This window comes from Cyanistes caeruleus, chromosome Z, assembly GCF_971803275.1.
Source record: "Cyanistes caeruleus chromosome Z, bCyaCae1.hap1.1, whole genome shotgun sequence".
Classification (NCBI taxonomy): Eukaryota; Metazoa; Chordata; class Aves; order Passeriformes; family Paridae; genus Cyanistes; species Cyanistes caeruleus.
The window spans coordinates 66,158,665-66,176,103 of NC_141732.1; the positions used below are offsets into that span (position 1 = coordinate 66,158,665).

The 17,439-nt window shown below is 38.6% G+C and overlaps 1 protein-coding gene across 3 annotated transcripts in view; it reads right to left on the reverse strand.

Annotated features, from left to right (window-relative positions):
* Window positions 1-17,439, reverse strand: part of PARP8 (poly(ADP-ribose) polymerase family member 8) — a 125,571-nt gene that overhangs the window by 59,925 nt on the left and 48,207 nt on the right. For all 3 annotated transcript variants that reach the window (XM_086869950.1, XM_086869949.1, XM_086869948.1), the window contains exons 3-6: window positions 9,301-9,338; window positions 4,208-4,297; window positions 2,797-2,867; window positions 335-412 (exon numbers count right to left, since the gene is read on the reverse strand). In XM_086869950.1, the coding sequence (XP_086726076.1) occupies window positions 335-412; window positions 2,797-2,867; window positions 4,208-4,297; window positions 9,301-9,338 (277 nt within the window). The remainder of the gene's footprint in view (window positions 1-334; window positions 413-2,796; window positions 2,868-4,207; window positions 4,298-9,300; window positions 9,339-17,439) is intronic.

Genomic DNA, 17,439 nt, shown 5'->3' on the forward strand with positions numbered 1-17,439 from the left:
AGCTTTACAGAGTCAGTTATCTGTTTCCTGGAAGTAAGAAACTACCTTCTATTTTCAAGCTTTCTGAAGGGTATTTGCTTGTTCCATTCTTAAAGCATTGCAAAAGGAAGCAAAGTAATCTTATTTTGAATATTTTATAATTATAACTTTGAACACATTCAATATTTATGTCATAAAATGCTAGGTGTGTATATATATATATATACACGTCACTCTACTCAACCCTGAAAAAACCACAAGAAATTAAAGATTATTATCAATTTGTAATGGATTGAACATAAGAACTTTCAAATATTAATTTCTTGGAACTTGTGCAAAAAATTTCCTGCATTACCTGTCCTCCATAATAAAATTCCTCAGAGTCATTATCTCCTTCAGAGTCTTCTTCAACTGTGCTGCTGTGCCGTGACTCCTTAATGGAAAAGGAAAGTTAACAATGATAAAAGTAATATGTTGACCTTGCATGTACAGCTCTAAATGTAACTACAGGAATTATGCTTTTACAAATAGCATCCTTCCTGAAGAGATCTTTTAGTATAATTTAGTGTAATTTTTCCAGAGGACCCATTTTAAGAATGATGAAATATCACATGAAAAAAGCACCTAATACAGGGTACATAAAAACACCTTGAATATATATTGGAGAAATAATACTTGTGTGGTAGCAAACACAGCATGGTATTTCAAAGAACTGGATAATTCAGCAGACTTTATGGGGATACTTCACTCTGTGCTTTTGCTAAACAAAGCATAACTTTCACATCAAGACTGGTTATGGACACAGATCTTTTGGTGTGTCAGCAACCTACTTACTAGGTTTGTTTTACTTTATTCTCATAATTAAACCCTACTAGTTTCAGGAAATAATCTAAGTCCAACATGGAATATTTCATGTTTACTTCTGTGAAAACCTGACATTCTACGGCTTAATGATTATTTTTAAACAGAAGGTGCCCGGAAAGTTTCAAACTTAATTTTCTGAGTAGCTCTGCACTGGGACAGTAAAAAATAAGAATTAGAAAATCCTATGCTTACCTAAGTAAAACTTGTTTCAGATAGGCTGCCTTGTGAATAATATCATCAAGTAAACTGAACTAATCCTGGCACTGACTGAAACTCAGCATGAGATGAAATATTATATTCCATTTCTCTCTACTGGAACCTTTACTTATAATTACATAATTCCTTGAGAGAGTAATTCCTGTTTCCCACAATGCACGTGTTATTTCTGTGCTCTGTGCTGACTAGTAGCCCCTAAAGAACACCTGGTAAAATCATTCTTCACTTCAACCTCAACGTAATGCATTAACCCCTTTTTTCTTATTTGTGTCCTACATAGACATGTAATAATGGAATAGAAATCAGACATAAGAATCAAAAAAGTAGCAGTTTCCCCTAAATTCCACAGCCATAAATGTCAGTATGTATATACATTTATCCCCAGTTTCTATGGTCAGACATTGTAATCCTATTTTTCTACCTATGCCCCTAAATTCCTGCTCTATTCACTGTATGTATACATACAGTGCAAAAGTGTATTTATCCAATCTCATGGCAACTTCTGGCAAAGCATAAAAATAATTTCTGCTTCTACTTCATTGAAAATAGTAACTTTAGTCTTACTTGTTTTATAATAAAATTACTTCAGAGGAAAGTCTGTTTCAAAACAGAAATCAACTCAACAAAAATTTCACACAGAACTCTCACGTTAGAATAATGACAAACCCATCATATCCTAACCAAGCCTTGAACTGTCTAGCCAAGAGAAATCATCAGTGTTAAGAGACTTTTTATAAAGGGTGTTTTTTCAGTACTTTCACATTTAAGTAGCTGACTCAACTAGAAACAAAACACAAGCTCAAACTCAGTCCCACAGAACCTAACTGTATTTCAGGCTTTTAAGGAAATGGGTAAATTCTTCCCACACTTGTTTTTCTTATGTTTACAGAGCACTGAACATAATGATGAGCCTGTAGAAGCAAACTGTTTTCAGTGGAGGTTTTCACACCAAATGATGTTTCATTTACTAAAAAAATCTATACACATAGCATCTAGGCATGCTTACCTGCCCTTTCCAGGATAAGAAACTCAGCACCTACCCTCACCAAAGGAGAACTTCAGGTCAAGCACCTGAAGTCCTGACAACACTCGATCTCTAGCTTGAGGCAGGAGCCTACATGGTACCTCTTTGAGGCCATGGCACTGTTAAGCCCCAAGCAGATTTCACCTTAGTGCCACTTCTTTCTTGACGTCTCAGTGAGACTGCTCAGAGACCTGTGCCAGAGGCACAGGGCAAACAAATAGCACCCTGCCTGGAAGACCCTAGTTTTCAAGAGCCTGCATATGGTGAGAAGGGTCCTGCAGATTTCCTAGAGTCTGCAGTGGGATTGCTGCAGGCTATATGAAGAAGCACTGAGCTGGAAGTAATAAAGATGAAGTCTTATGTGCCAAAGTAGGTTAAAAGGTAATGGAATCACTATCTTCTTTTCCAGGAGAGCTGTGTTATTTATGGCCAAAGGGTCTATACCACTGTTGAACAAAAAAAAATTGACACATCAAAAACATATTTCCTAGGACAGCAGGAGAATCTCTATCCCAACCAAGTGAATCACTGGTTAAGCCATTTATGAAACCCAAAGAAATATGGTCACCTTTTAAAACATGCACATTTTGTAAACATGCACAGATTGAATAAGCACACTTTGATAGGAAGTCTATGGTAAACATTCATATTCTATTGTTTTCTTTTCTTTTTAAAATAATTTCTGTTAAAATATGCATACAAGAAATACATACCTCTCCATTCTCCCTCTGTAATTTTGACTTTATGGATAAGCAATAGTTGACATCACTGGTTTTTCTTAATTCTTGAAGAAAAAAAAAAGGAAAACAAGGAACATACGTGTGGAAAAAAAAAATGAAATAGTTTTGCATGTGCAGACTTGGAATTCTTAGCTGCAGCAGTAGAGCAAATAAGGAACAAAAAGTTACAGATATGAAAATCATCAAAGAGTTTACAATGCAACAGTCTAAAATAAGGAAGCCCTTAGTTCCCAGAAGACTTTTTTTAAGTGTAAATTGAAACTCAGCTCATCCATCTGGGACATTTGCTTTTCCCAATTTGTGATTTACAACTTAGTGTCATTCATTTATTTCACATAATTTATAAAAGAGTAAAAAAATCAAACCCCTCAGAAAAATAAAATTTTCTATATAAAAGGTAGGTTTTTGCTCTATTGTAAATTACAGGCTTAATTTTTTTTCAAAGTAAAGAAATATTTGCAAGTAAAATTTATCACAAACTTCTGATGATAATAGCAAGATTTTGTTTGTGTGCCTTTGCAATAACTTCAGTAACACTACTCTTGATTTACATCTGTATAAATGAGACAGAGACTGAAGATCACACTGGTTCCCCAGTGGAATTCAAAACCATTCTGTGTTACGCAAAAAAAAGCCCTAAAGAATTATAATAATAATAAAAAATTACAAAGTCAAGTGTTCCTATCTGAAGAGCTGCCAGAATTAAGAGTGCTCTGCACAGTTTCTTCTGCAGCCTGAAAAAATCACAGACTTTGTCTGCCAGAATCTAAAATGTCTCAATGGAGTGTGCACAAATTCTTAATAAATACAGTATAAATGTGCCTGTATGTCTGACAAGAATACCCTTTCATGTATCAAGTACTTGTTGAAAATAAGGAAATAATTTATAATGAGAGGCCTCCAAAATCATTGGGAAAAAATAAATCGTTTTTCTATAGTCTAATTTAGTGAAACAGCTGAACCATTTTGTTTCAAATTTCCTGAAATATTTCACCAGAGGCAGTGGTGGTAGTTACAGACTGTTTCATCTGCAACGGTGAAGATTTAGTGAAGTTTTAAGTAAGTGATCGTGAAGACTCATAATTGGAAAGTATTATGGACCTCTAGGTGTATTCAAGGGGAATTGCTCTAGCACAGGCTAAAGACATTAAAAGCAAAAGATAACATTCTGCACACAACTGTGGTGACCCCCAAAAGAAATATTCTAATTTCTTCTATTCTGAAGTGTAGGACAATTTGCTAGATCAGAGACCAACAAGACCAGAGAAAACAGCAAACTATATAGCTGAGCACTTCAACATCACATCTCCCTCTGAGCGCAGACAGCATCTTATCTTTCCTCCAAAATTATGAACTTGGTAAAACTCTCCAGACGTAGGATTACCTGTAGCAATTTGGTGGAAAATTACTGGAATTGGCTCTGTTGTGACTAATACATCTTCATCGTTATCAGAACTGGAAACGTAAGTGTTATCTACGAAAGAAAAACACTTTGCATGGTGAAGTTCCATTGTGCTTTGTCAACCCCTTCCAATTTTCCTGTCCCAGACCTGTACCACAAGGAACCGCTCCCCAGATGCTTAGGGAAGCTGAACACTATCACCACCTTCCTGATGTGCTCCTTTTTTCCCCTTGAAATTTCTAATAAAAAAGAAAGATATTACAAGTATGGGAGATTCAGACCTAAACCTTATAAAGCAAAACCATGGAGTTTGATGTGATGTCTTTTGTGAATCACACCAAGCACTTCTCTGAACCAGCCCGCAAGGCTTAGAGTGCCCAACCTTTTCCAAAATTAATACTTGTTACATGTTTTTTTCCTATGTCTGACACCAAAACTCAAGCTAGATCTGATATGCAGAGTGAAAGCTGCACTGAAAGCTGGGTGTTAACAGCCAATTATGCAAAATACCTGTGCCTCATTTTGCCTAGTCACATAAAGGTTATTTGAAGTGTCTTCTAATCAGTGGATAACCTTTCTTCTACCTGAAAAGAAATCCTTCCCACTTAACAAAAACATTGGTATGTATGAATGTTGCAACGCTATTTAAGCAAATTTTCTTAAAAAAATTGTAGGGATTAGAATGAGGAGTGTGTCTGTTGGGAGTTTTTTGGCTTGGTTTCTTCTTTTACTTTCTGATTAAATGTTTACTAACAAAAACCAAGAAACAGCAGGGTTTTTTGTACTATCTGCAGGAGCTAATTCTGCATGTATTGCTGAACTGCTTATGCAAGTAATGACACTTTGTTTTCTAATGATCTGGGCTGAATTGAAACCTATGCTGTAGTGCAGAAAGGCTGGTAATTAAGATAATCACAGATAAAGTGACATATAAGAGAACTGAAGAAAGGACTTATGTATTACAGTCTTTAATATCAACAACACACATGAAACCACATGCAATTTTAAGCATACTGCTGCAGCCTCAAAGCTTTTGAGTGCTCCCAGTGAAATGTTACAGGTGTTAACAATTATTGGGATGCAAGTTCAGCAACATCATCTCAGTTACTAGTCTCCTTGACCGAGAGGGAGCATGGGCTGTGGCTGGCACGGTGTGCCAGCCCAGGCAGGGCAGCAGCTGCACTGCTCACACTGATGGGTTTTCTTGGCTGCCACCTGTGAAACAGCCTTTCTGCCACATTCACACCCACCTGCCAGGCCTGACTCTGTGCCACACCTTCGCCTACTCCCACTCCTGTGCTGTCCTTCGAGGCAATCTGAGGGATCTGTGTCTGGCTCCACACACACATGCTGTTTGCAGGCGATGCTGCAGGAGCCCAGCACCACTGAGCACAAGCCCTGCACTCCTGTGGGCACAGCCAAACATCAGTCTGTGGCTGCTCAGCCACACAGTGGGCACAGGGATGTGTTTCACAGCCACGGCATTGTGTGAACTAAGCGGGGTCCCTTCTGTCAGCACTCATTCCTCCTCCCACTTCTGTCTGCTGGCAGGAGGGGTGTGAGCTACAGCCACAGGACAGCTGCACCTTGCCCTCTGCAAGAAGCCCTACCTTGCCTCTGTTTACACTCTCCACCTTGTTGCCACCATCATTTCCATGTCCACCTTGCACATACAACACAAGCACATCTGTTTCCCAGCTTTGGGAGTGTAAGTTACTGCTACAGAGTTTAATGTGCTGAGATAATTGAGGCCATCATTTGGCTCTAAATATATCTAACACCACGTGCATGGAAGGCAGAGAGGAAATCTTTGTGCTACAGCTTATTGCTGTACAGAAAACTAGGAACAGAATGTATGTTCTGTACAGAATAAACATACATATATGGAAAAAGGACTGCTCAGCTACAGGTTTCATAGTTTTTAATTATATTTTTATGCCTATTGTCATTCTTTCTTGGCAGCTGGATAATATGACTTTCACCGCCAAGTTGTTTTTTTTCCCTTGGCTATTTGGCAGCTATTAGGGTTCTTTTTTTTTTTTTTTTTACTTCCATTGATATGATGAGACTTGAAATTAAGATAATGGCTTTGATTTGTTTTCTTCAACAACCCTTTTCTAACACTTGACACCTAGGAATACCTGTCCTCTTCACTGGAGGACACAGTGCCTGGACCTAGCAGAGGGATGCAGCAAACTAGTTGCCAAACTGGTTCTCTCCATCTCTGCTGCAATCTGTTGAAGTCTAAGAAAGATGTGTTACCTACAAATCACTGGGATAAAAGACTACAGCAGTTCTACAAGTTTCTGTCAGCCAGCACAAATCATTCTGAACATAAATTCATTAGCAAAATGCTTGCTACTCTGCTGGCTCCCACAGGAGTCATGATACGCTCATATTAGTGGGACTTCAGTCTTCTCATTGATGTTATAGACTGTAACTGCTCCTAAGAAGGATTATTTTCCCCACTGGTGTCAATATTAGGAAAAAATTGTTGCAGCAATACTTTGCTGAAACTGTTATACCTGCTTGTAAACTTTTCAGTTATGTTTTCACAACTGCAGCAATGGATATATAACTTTCAGACATTGCTGTCTCAACACTACTCCTGTTAAGTCCTCAATGTGCCTTTGTGAGCACATTTTTAGCTTTCACTTTTAAACATGAAACTTTCAAACACCTTCCATTATTGAAAGTTGTCATGTCACATTACCGTTTCCATAGGCACGATTTAAAAACCCAGCTGCTTGTATCTGATGCTTCAAGAAGTAAAGCTGCAGCAACAGCTACACACTGTTGTCAGTACCAAAGTGGTGATGCTGCATACATTACAGCAAAGCAGGCTGTGGGAGTATGTATACTACCCAAGGCTCTTCTTTCAGTATCCAAAATTTACTTTTGGGGTATCCTTTTAGCTGAGTTACATCACTTGTAGAGTGGCCTAATCTATTCTATTTTCATATATTTATTGCACACATTAGCAATTTATCTGATGATCAACTCTGACAGCCTTGTCTTGGATTTACAAATCTGATCCACTCTGTATTATACAGTCTTAATCTACAGAGGGTACAACCTTTCTGTAGCTATGCACTAATGGACTTAAACCTTAATCTGTAAAGGTTTATCCTGTGAGAAATTTAATTTGAGTGCACGTGCTGCTCTATCAACTCTATCAACTTACAGCACTACTTGAAAAACACCTTCCAGCTGAGAACATCCGCACAGAGCTTCCCAGACTTGATACCATCACAGCCTGACATGTCCTTAGAACCTTTCTTAAGATACATGTCAGAGAAGGCAGACAGAGTCAGTGATAACATTAGGTTAGAAATCTGGGACAAAAACAGGTGACAAAGAATCAGGCTCATCGAGTCAAAGCGAGTGTTTTATGATCAAAGCTGTAAAATGGCAAAAAGTCCTTATCGTTCCCAACACACTGAACATCTCTTCATCGTAAAACACACATATATTCTGCAAAAGCTTGAGATGTGAATGAAATCATCTCATCTAAAGCCCTGAAGGGCTGGATTTTAATCAGTAAACATGTACTGCTTTACTCTCCACTCCAAACTACAGTGTGAAATGTTCAAATGCTATCTGCCTGTAAAATTTAGGGCGCGATGGCGCAGAATATTCATCAGGTTTTAGGGACACTAAAGTCACTCAGGCTTGTAGGCTATCAAGACATGCTGCAAATAACACCCACAAGGAAATTTTGAGGTCTACCAGACAGAAGAGTTTGCCAGGAAATGAGCTCTCATGGGCTGTGCAAGTAACTGCTGCTGGTTCAGTGCTTCAGCTTACCATTTACTTAGAGGTTCCCAGAGGTCAAACTTTGTGATATTTAATGGAAGAAACTGTTAACAACACATGGTGAAGATTTTTTTCAACTATTTGTCCCTCCATTCACTGTCAGCTCAATGCAGGATTCAGTAAATCCATTTATCACTGGTGTGACTGTGCATTGTATGAATCTCAGTTTCTCGCATTTCTAAATGTTGAACAGACTAATATTATTCTCCTCCACAGTTTTCACTGGTTAGAAGAATAAATCTAATAAAGGTTGTTAGTATTCTTTCACAGAATCCGTTGTTTTTAGCACCACTGTTGATTTTTTCTGTATCTGCTTCAAACACTGGTGTTTTGATCAGAATCTGCTGCTTATCAGTGAAGATCAAAGTCATACTTCTTAAGAGCTTCTAAAAGAAATTGTATTTCTTTCAGAAACATTTCAGAAAAGCTACAGATAAAGATCAAAAAAGGACAGAGGATTTCATATCATTCATGGTACTTACACTGTTAAATAATCACTGGTGCACAATGTGGCGCAGTACAACAGTACTTCCATAAACCTTTATTTGCACAGCACCTGTCATCCCTGCTTCCCTCCTCCTGCTTCTGATAGCCTGTGCTGCCTGAAGTATCTGTGCAGTGCCTTTGTGAAGGAAATTGGGGAAATAGGCTCCCTGAAAACTTGCTTTTGTTCTTACCTGCTTCTGTTTCCTATGAATAACACCCCCTGTCAAGGCTGGCCACGTGGTTACACAAATAAATACCTTTGCCAGCCCAGCTCGGAGTACTCAGGGGAGGCTGTGCTGGGAACACCTGTGCGAGCCAGCCCTAGTGAAGAGCCGCACACGAGCGCTTGGCTCCGGCTGACCCCGAGCGGCACCAGCGCACAGTCTGCAGGCTTAACCTGGACAACACGAGCAGCCTCATCAGGGTCCCAAACACAAGTGCTCTGCTGGCCCTGTGCCAGCCTGCTCAGGCTCCTGAAAGTTCCAGCTTTATCTACCATGCCAAAGACAAGCTGGGCACTTTCTCACCCCTGTCTGTGTTGGCTGCAGCACCCCAAGCGACAGTCTGCCGAAACTCGTGAACCTGTGTTCTCACCCTGACCCAGCTGATAAATGATGCCTGAAAAGGAGATGTGACTGTGAAAATAATCTTAACTGATGGAAGATGATTAGTACAAGATGCACCTGGAAGACATCAACACCCGTTCTCATTTAAATACAGCAAATTGTGGTAACATGTGTACATGTGTCATGGGCAAGAATGTTGCACTGTACCTGGGTAATCCTCAGAGACATGCACTGAATAGGACACACTGTAAAAAAGAAAAAAAAAAAACAACAACAAAATTAGAAACAACATTAACTGCTGGCACAACACTTTTTCCTGCTCCTGTATTATTTTATGCTTATTTATAGCTTCCTGACAGTTCCCAGAACAGAAGGTAACATCAATTTTGATGGCTTTTGAAGTGCTCAGCTGAAAATAAAAAGCGTCATGCCCATTTTGAAAGCTTACTTTGCTAAATTGGCACATCCTGATTTCAGCGTTCTTAAAAGGAGTATCAAGGCTGCATTATATTCCCTTTAGAGTAACATTTCACAATATGTGTACTTCTGATTAAAAAAAAAGGTCACTCTTTGAACACCAGAACTAGAGAACTAGTAAAGCCCACTTTTTCATCTATCTGGATTTTGTGTTTGACTCAAGACTCAGCAGGAGGCCTTTCTCCATTGTTGTACATTTCTCTTAGTTTCAGCAAAGTCTCTGGATGTCTTGGGCTCCTTTCTTCCACCAAAACTCTGTATTTTACATAGTATCTGTACCTTTTTGTCAGGCTGTGTTCAGATTAATATTTGAGAGAGCCACAGTCACACCGAAGAGCAGCTTCACTGTGTGGATTCCCTGAATCCGCTTCATCAGAAAACCGTCACTCAAAAACACCATCAAAAGCACTCAAGAGCTGCACCTTCTGCAGCTCAGTTCACAGCTGCTTTTCCCTAACCTCCAGTGAGATCTTCACTAAACTCCCTGCTGAGAGCAGGACAACTGGGCATGATGGTTTGCTCAGTTATCTAGCTACCCACCAAGTCCTTCTGGTTTTAAGTTTAGTGTACGTCTTAATTTTGCTTTAAAAACATCCAACTATGAAACACACTGATTCAACATTGAAGCACAACTATTTCTGTTGCATAATTCATATTCTTTCCAATTCTAAATCCTATGTATTGTGTCAACTTACACATTTAAATAATATATGGTGTGGGTCCATGTCTGTAGTGAGTTAAGCCAAAGCAGGATAGTACAGTCCTCTTAAGAAATTTTGGTATGTATTGCACTTTCTAAAAAATTGTTGAAAATTGTTTCAGATGATCTTTCTAAATAATATGAATACAGCTTCCATGTGGACAAAAAACCGAAGCCAGGTATGATTTTTCCTGTTTCCATCTCAAGGGTTTCCATTAAATGAGTTCCACTTTCACAATCCAGTGACTGTAAGAGGCAATCAATATGAGAAAGTAGGTCCCTCACACTTGCTTCTGCGAGTCGATCTATTGACATGCAGCTCTGTCACCTGTTTTTGCACACCAGCCATTCTAGAATACTTTATGTATTGTTTAACACACAAAGATGGCTGTTTCTTTAACAGCTGCAAGTGTTGTCATAAATTGAAGCAGAAGGAGCATTTATTACAGCTGACCATGGATTTTGCCACACAACTGTTGTTTAAAATCCCATCTCAGTACAAATTCAACATTTTATGACTTTTCTGTTTTAATTACGTTTTAGGCATTTTGAATAGACAGCTTCTGTATCCCCTCATCTTGGAGTATTTTCTCTAAGGACTGGGTTATTTAAATCTAATTAAATTGTCATCATGTAAAATATCACTATTTTAAATAAGGAAGTATTCCAAAATAAGGAAATGTTATATCTCAGTGCAGTCATGTATAGAGAATTTTGCTCTGTGATGCAGAAAATAAGTAAGAATACCCCAAAAAATTCCCAAAAATTTAACTGTGTGCCTGTTCTCACCAAACCCCATCTTCTAGAAACATTTATAACTATGACTTCTTCCTTCTACTACTGAAAGAGGAACTTTTGCCTTACTCTTTTAGACTGGCTGCTGTCACACCTCTTCACTGCCTCCAGAATTTCTGTGCATGGCTTTGTTGTAATATTGAGAACAGGAACAGGGGCTGAATGGTCTCACAACTTCTGTGAGTGCAGATACCCAAAACTCAGCTGGGGCAAGGATCTCAGCAACCTAACATAACTTTGAAGCTGGTTTTGATTTCAAAGTTAACTTCTGCTTAGTCAATGTGCAGAAAACCCGACGGAACTGAGCTTTCTCTTCCTTTTTTCTTCATTGTGGTTATCTCTGCCAGCAGCAGCTGTGGTGCTGCCAAACGGAAACTAGTAACCAAACAACATACTGTTTGTCTTGTGAGGCGGAATAAATTAAAAGGTTAATGAAAATGCAAGTTGGAAACAGTCTCAAACCTGAGTGTTCGAACTCAGAATCTGACCCAGGGCCCAGTCAAACCAGCAGTAAGGAGAATAAATCCCCTGCACCCCCCCCCAAGAAAGAGGTGGTAGTTCTTTCCTTCAGCTTGTCATCTTGTGTTAGTTATGTGTGGACCATGGAAGCAAAAAGTGGAAATAAAACTTCTGAAAAAAACAACACTTGGATTTTTATCTCAGCTCGCCTCTGTGATTGTCACACATGGTCACCCCTCAGCACATTTTTCTGCTCTCAGGATAAACTGCTTCCTACTGCCTGCACACCTGATTTGTCAGAGAACAAGATAGACCAGGCAAACAAAGGTCTCCAATGGTTTCTGCCCTCCAGCCACCCAAGCATTTTCCCACTGACTTTAACAAGATTTAGAGCCAAGCCACAAACATAAGACCGTGATGACTTACAGCACCTTAAACAGCACAGACTTCAGTGACTATGCAGATGTTCAACACCTCTCAGTGTCAAATCCTCCCAAAGCCAAAGAAAGCTTTTATTGAAGCAGCTTCCTCATGTAAGAACCCAGAAATGCAACTGGAATTAATTTAGGCATGGCCCTCACACAGAAGTACAACATGATTATTCCAGTGAGGGAAGTGATTCTTCCTTCTGGCAATGCAGCTCCTCTGTACAACCTTATTGCAGTTACTAAATACAGCTTCCAGCAGTGTAATTTATTCCCCTTCCCATAAACACATTCACCATTGCTCGTTCAGTTATATTGCTTTAGCTGCAGGAACAGTTAAACTCTTGGGTGTAAACAAACCCTCCATGATGGTGCTATTTCTGTTTTACTCAGCTCAGACCCTCTGCAGAAGACATCTTGCAGTACATATGTTTCTCGACCGTTAAGCTTAGAACAAGCTTCGTACTCAAAATGGCCTAGTAAAATTTTCGTTATTTAACAAGTAATAAAGTACTACATGAGAAATTAGTGGGAACTGTCATGTTTTACATTTTTAATGCAAACTTCTTATTGCTTGAAATATTATCATTGACAGCCTTGGCTTAGTAACAATTTTACTCACAGGGGTCTCATTGCAAGAATTTTCCAATGTGTTTTAACCATATCTATTCCTTCTGCAGAAAAAATTACTCTGCAAGAGTTCATCTCCATTGGAGAACTAATTCATCATCTAGATGGGTTTGCAACACATAATTGCTATTTTTCAAATTAATCTTTCCCAACTGAATGTAAAATAAGCAGATTCATCTGCATTTGACATTAGTACAATTTCTCAAAGCTCGTTAAAAAGGTGTGGAAAGTCTTAACTTATTATACTACCAGGCAAAATGTTACCCCAAAACTGAATCTCCAGGGCAAAGAAAAATACTCATGAAAACTGAAGAAGAGAGCAAAGCAAAACCTACTGCAGCAAAGCACATTCGTAAAAAGGAAACCAGCTAGCTTCACCTCCTTACTTCCATTTGTAAGACTGCTTCCCAAGCCTTGAACTGCAATTTTACCTATCATGATACAAAGCCAAGGATCAGGTACGCATCCTAAAGCCACAACAGTGATGCAGTATCTGGGATGTAGCTTCCCATCAATTTCAGGTTATCTCAGCTCTATGCCACCCATTGTCCCTCTCTAAGAAAGAAATCCTATAAGCTGAATTTCCAGCTGTTTTGCACAGCAGGAACAGTGTGAAGCATCTGGTGCAAGTCTAAGATTTATGCCTATAGAACAGTTACGATAATTCAACCAGCTCTGTCCCGTGGCAACAACTGATTACTGCCTTATTAAGTGTGGAAATTGTGATCTAGTCTCCATTCCAGTTTTAGTCATCTCTATTAGAGCCTGAGCTCTATGTCCTAATGTTATTGCTTGCAAACTTGATGAAGAAAGAAAACATGTCATCACATTTTGTCATGTGGAATCTGATGGTAATGCCAATCTAGAACAAAATACAAAAAGAGAGTAAATAGGATTTAATCATAATACATCTGAAGCTACAGAATTCACAGCAGATTTTGCTTACGATATGACAAAATCTCAGATCTAGCTCATCAACGATGTAATGAAATAAGCACAAAATTTTACACCTTAAGAAGAATACTAAAACTCAGGAAAGCAATCTATGAATAAACTTGAAATATGAAATGCTACTGTAGTATTGATTGTATGCCTGTGTCAGCTTTTGAACAAGTTGGTGAGATGAAAAAAATATTACTGAAACTTTGATACAAAAAAAAAAAAGTATGCTGGTAACAACTTTGGGCCAAATAATGATCTACATATTATTTCTGAAAGTACAACATGATAGAGACATGATGGTTTTACTCTTTTCTAGGTGAAACAGTAGAAAGGAATAGGATCCAGATGAAAATATGCAACTGGATTTGTATTCTTTCACCACTAACTAGCTATGAACTCACAACATTCATACATTTTCAGTATTGGCACACAACATGCCACAGCAGATCAACATTTCATGAATGTTGAACAACTATACAGTAAATACTTCAAGTTTTTGTTTTCTTATCTTTGAAAATTCTTACAAATTCTTCAGTGGATTCTTATTACTGTTACAGCCTTTAGTCACCTTTTCTACTTCAACAAGACCACCATTTGATCCTCTAACCACACCATTCGTATTGCTTTACTTCTAACCAGCCTTTTTCCTCAAACAAAAAACCAAAATTGGTTTCAAAGGCTTTCACCATGAACACAAGCCACTCTCAGCATTCTCTGTTCTGAGATCCACCTTGAAACCTTATAACCTGACAATAAATCACATCACACATACAGAATAGAAATTAGGATTTTCAGAAGACATTTTGTGGGATTGCACTCAAACAAAACTTTCAGATTGCATTTCTGAAATAGATGACCTTTGAAAAAGTGTCTGAGAACTGGCAGAAGTTGAAGGCATTTAGGCACTGATCAGATGAAAAACTAGATACACTATTTACACAAAAAAATTGGATTAGTTAACAGGAAAAAAAAGAATTTTTTTTTTTTTAACTCATGTGAATTAGACTATGTGAAGAGAAGTACAGTTCAAAACTAATATTTATACACACTGCAGAAGACTTCAATGTCAAGTCTTTCTTCCAATTTGTACATAGATTACATTCATGCAAATAACAGCAGAAGAGACTTGGAAGCCAGAAGCAGCAATTTTCTGTGGCAAAATGGTATTGCCAAAAGACAAGTCTTATAAAGTCACAGCCTGAAGATAACCATTCCATTTTATGTTGAAAACCGAGCAAATAAAATAACAACAACAGAAAAATAAGCAAAAAATACTACTGTGTTATGTACAGCTATGACAAAGAAACTGAATAAAAACCTCCCCATTTGGTGTTCAACTGCCACAAGCATGAGTGATGTTAGGTTTTTCAACAGATCATGAACAAGTAAATTAGCAAGATACTCCATCACTTGGTATGTATGAGTGCTGTGCTGCGAAACACTTCATTACATTTCAGTGGAGCTCTTAAACGACACAAGTATGGGAAAAATACTCTTGATTTCCACTCTGAAGCTTTTGAAAGATTGTATCTCACTTTGCACACATCAGCTGAGGAAGTGGTCCACTGAAGCTCATACTCAGAAACATGCACAGAACTGCGGCAGCATTCTGCATTTTATTGCCTGGCAGATTTTGTGAACAGCTACTGCTGGCATTCACTTTTGTCTTCAGCAAAAAAAAATACTGAGAATTTTAGAATGCATTTATAAATTTCATTTACAATTACGTAAGACAAAATCTATTCTGTTTCTTCTCTAAAAGGGTGATTTGGCATTGGAACTTCCCAGACAAGTGGTGGAACCACCGTTCTTGGAAGTATTCAAAAGGCACATGGATGTGGCACTTGGGAATATGGTTTAGTGGTGCATGTGGTAGTGATGTGTTAAGAGTTGAGCTTGATGATCTTAGAGGCCTTTTCAAACCTCAGCTATGCTATTATTCTGTTACATATCACAGAATCACAGAATGGGTCAAACTAGAGGGGACCACAGTGGGTCATCTGGTCCAGCTTCCCTGGCCAAGAAGGAACACCCCACAGTACATGGCACAGGCTTGTATCCAGGCAGTTCTTGAGTATCTTCTTTATAGGAGATTACACAGCCTCTCTGGTAAACCTGTTCCAGTGCCAGGTCATCTGCACAAAAAAGCTCATATTCAGGTAGAATTTCCTGTGCATCAGTTTCTGCCCCTTGCCTCTTGTCCTATTGCCCAGCACCACCGAGCAGAGCCTGGTCCCTCCTCTGGCCCCTCCCTGCAGGCACTGACAGACGCTGCTGAGGTCCCCTCTCAGCTGTCTCCTCTCCAGGCTGAACAGCCCCAGCTCCCTCAGCCTTTTCTCAAAACAGAGATACTCCAGTCCCTTCATCATCTTTGTAACCCTCTACTGGACCTGCTCCAGGAGTTCCATGTCTCTGCTGTGCTGAGGAGCCCACAGGCTCCCTCATCTGGGACACAGCTCTCCAGATGTGCCTCACCAGGGCTGAGCAGAGGGGCAGGATCAGCTCCCTCTGCCTGCTGGCAATGCTCTCCTGATGCACCCCAGGGCACCATTGTCCTTCTTGGCCACAAGGACACACTGCTGCCTCATGGTCAGCTTGTTGTCCACCAGGACCCCCAGGTTTTTCTCCACCGAGCTGCTTCCCAGCAGGTCAGGCCCTGGCCTGTACAGGTGCATGGGATCATTCCTCCTCAGGTGCAGGACCCTGGATTTTCCTTTGCTGAATTTGATTGTTCTTCCCTGCCCATCTCTCCAGCCTGTCGAGGTCCCTCTGAAGGGCTGCACAGCTCTCTGCGGTATCGGCCGCTCCTCCCAGCTTTCTGTCATCAGTGAACTCCCTGGGGAGGTGCAGAGGCTTAGATTTGTTGAGCTTTTTGGTTAATGTATTAAATAATGTGGTGGGTTTTTGTGTTGGTTAAAATTACTGGGGCATTGATTTTTTGTTGTGAGATATGGACTAAGAGAAGGGTAAAAGAGTTTCAAAACTTAAAAGGAATAAAGAAATTTATTAACAGGATTATAAGAATATGAAACATCAGAATAGAACTTTTAGAAACTTTTCCTCTCCCTACCTAATTTATGTTTTTTTTAACCGATGGGATGGTAAAGTAGTATTAATTATATAATAGTTTTTAATCAATTTTTGTAGGGAGAGGAGGTTTTGTTGGTTTTATTTTGTTATGTTATAGATATTTTTTACAAGAAACAGGTTTTTTGTGGTTTTTTATTTTTACAAATAGCAGTTGCTTGGGAAAAAAAAATTGTTATTGTGACTTTCTTTTATTTTTACAGCTTTTTTAAAGGTGTGTTTATGGGTTATGAATTTATGGGGTATTATTTTAAGGATGAATTGTTTAAAGGTAATTTTTTTATTTGTTTTTGTGATTTTTGTTGGGCACAGAGGGAGTTTTTTTCTCTCTCTGGCGGCAAAGCATTTTTATTAACATTTCTAAGTGTTTTATGGGATTAAAATGTTATTTTAACATTTATTTAGCTTTATTAATGGATGTTTTTGTTTGGGTTTACAGCCTGAATACTTAATTTTCTTATACTCTTATGAATTAAATAAGATTTAATAAATTAATAAAACAAATTAAATAATATTGTTTATTTTTATGGTTTTACTAAAAGAAAATTTCAGTTTTATTCCATATTTCTTTATTTTTTTTTTATTTGAGGTTTGACTTTCTTTTACTGTTTTTGTTACTTTTATGTTGCTTTTATACATGCCATTGCTTTTTTTTTCTTTGAAGAGAGGAATCAGGTTTGTAGGTTTTATCTGTGTATTGAAAAGGTTAAATTTTTTGTTTAATTTTGTGGATGGTTATGTGATTTTTGTTGGGGTAGCGGTTGGAGCTCTTTATGTTGGGTGATTTTTTGGTGGTTGTATTCGGATTTTAGTAGTTAGATTAGCACTTAG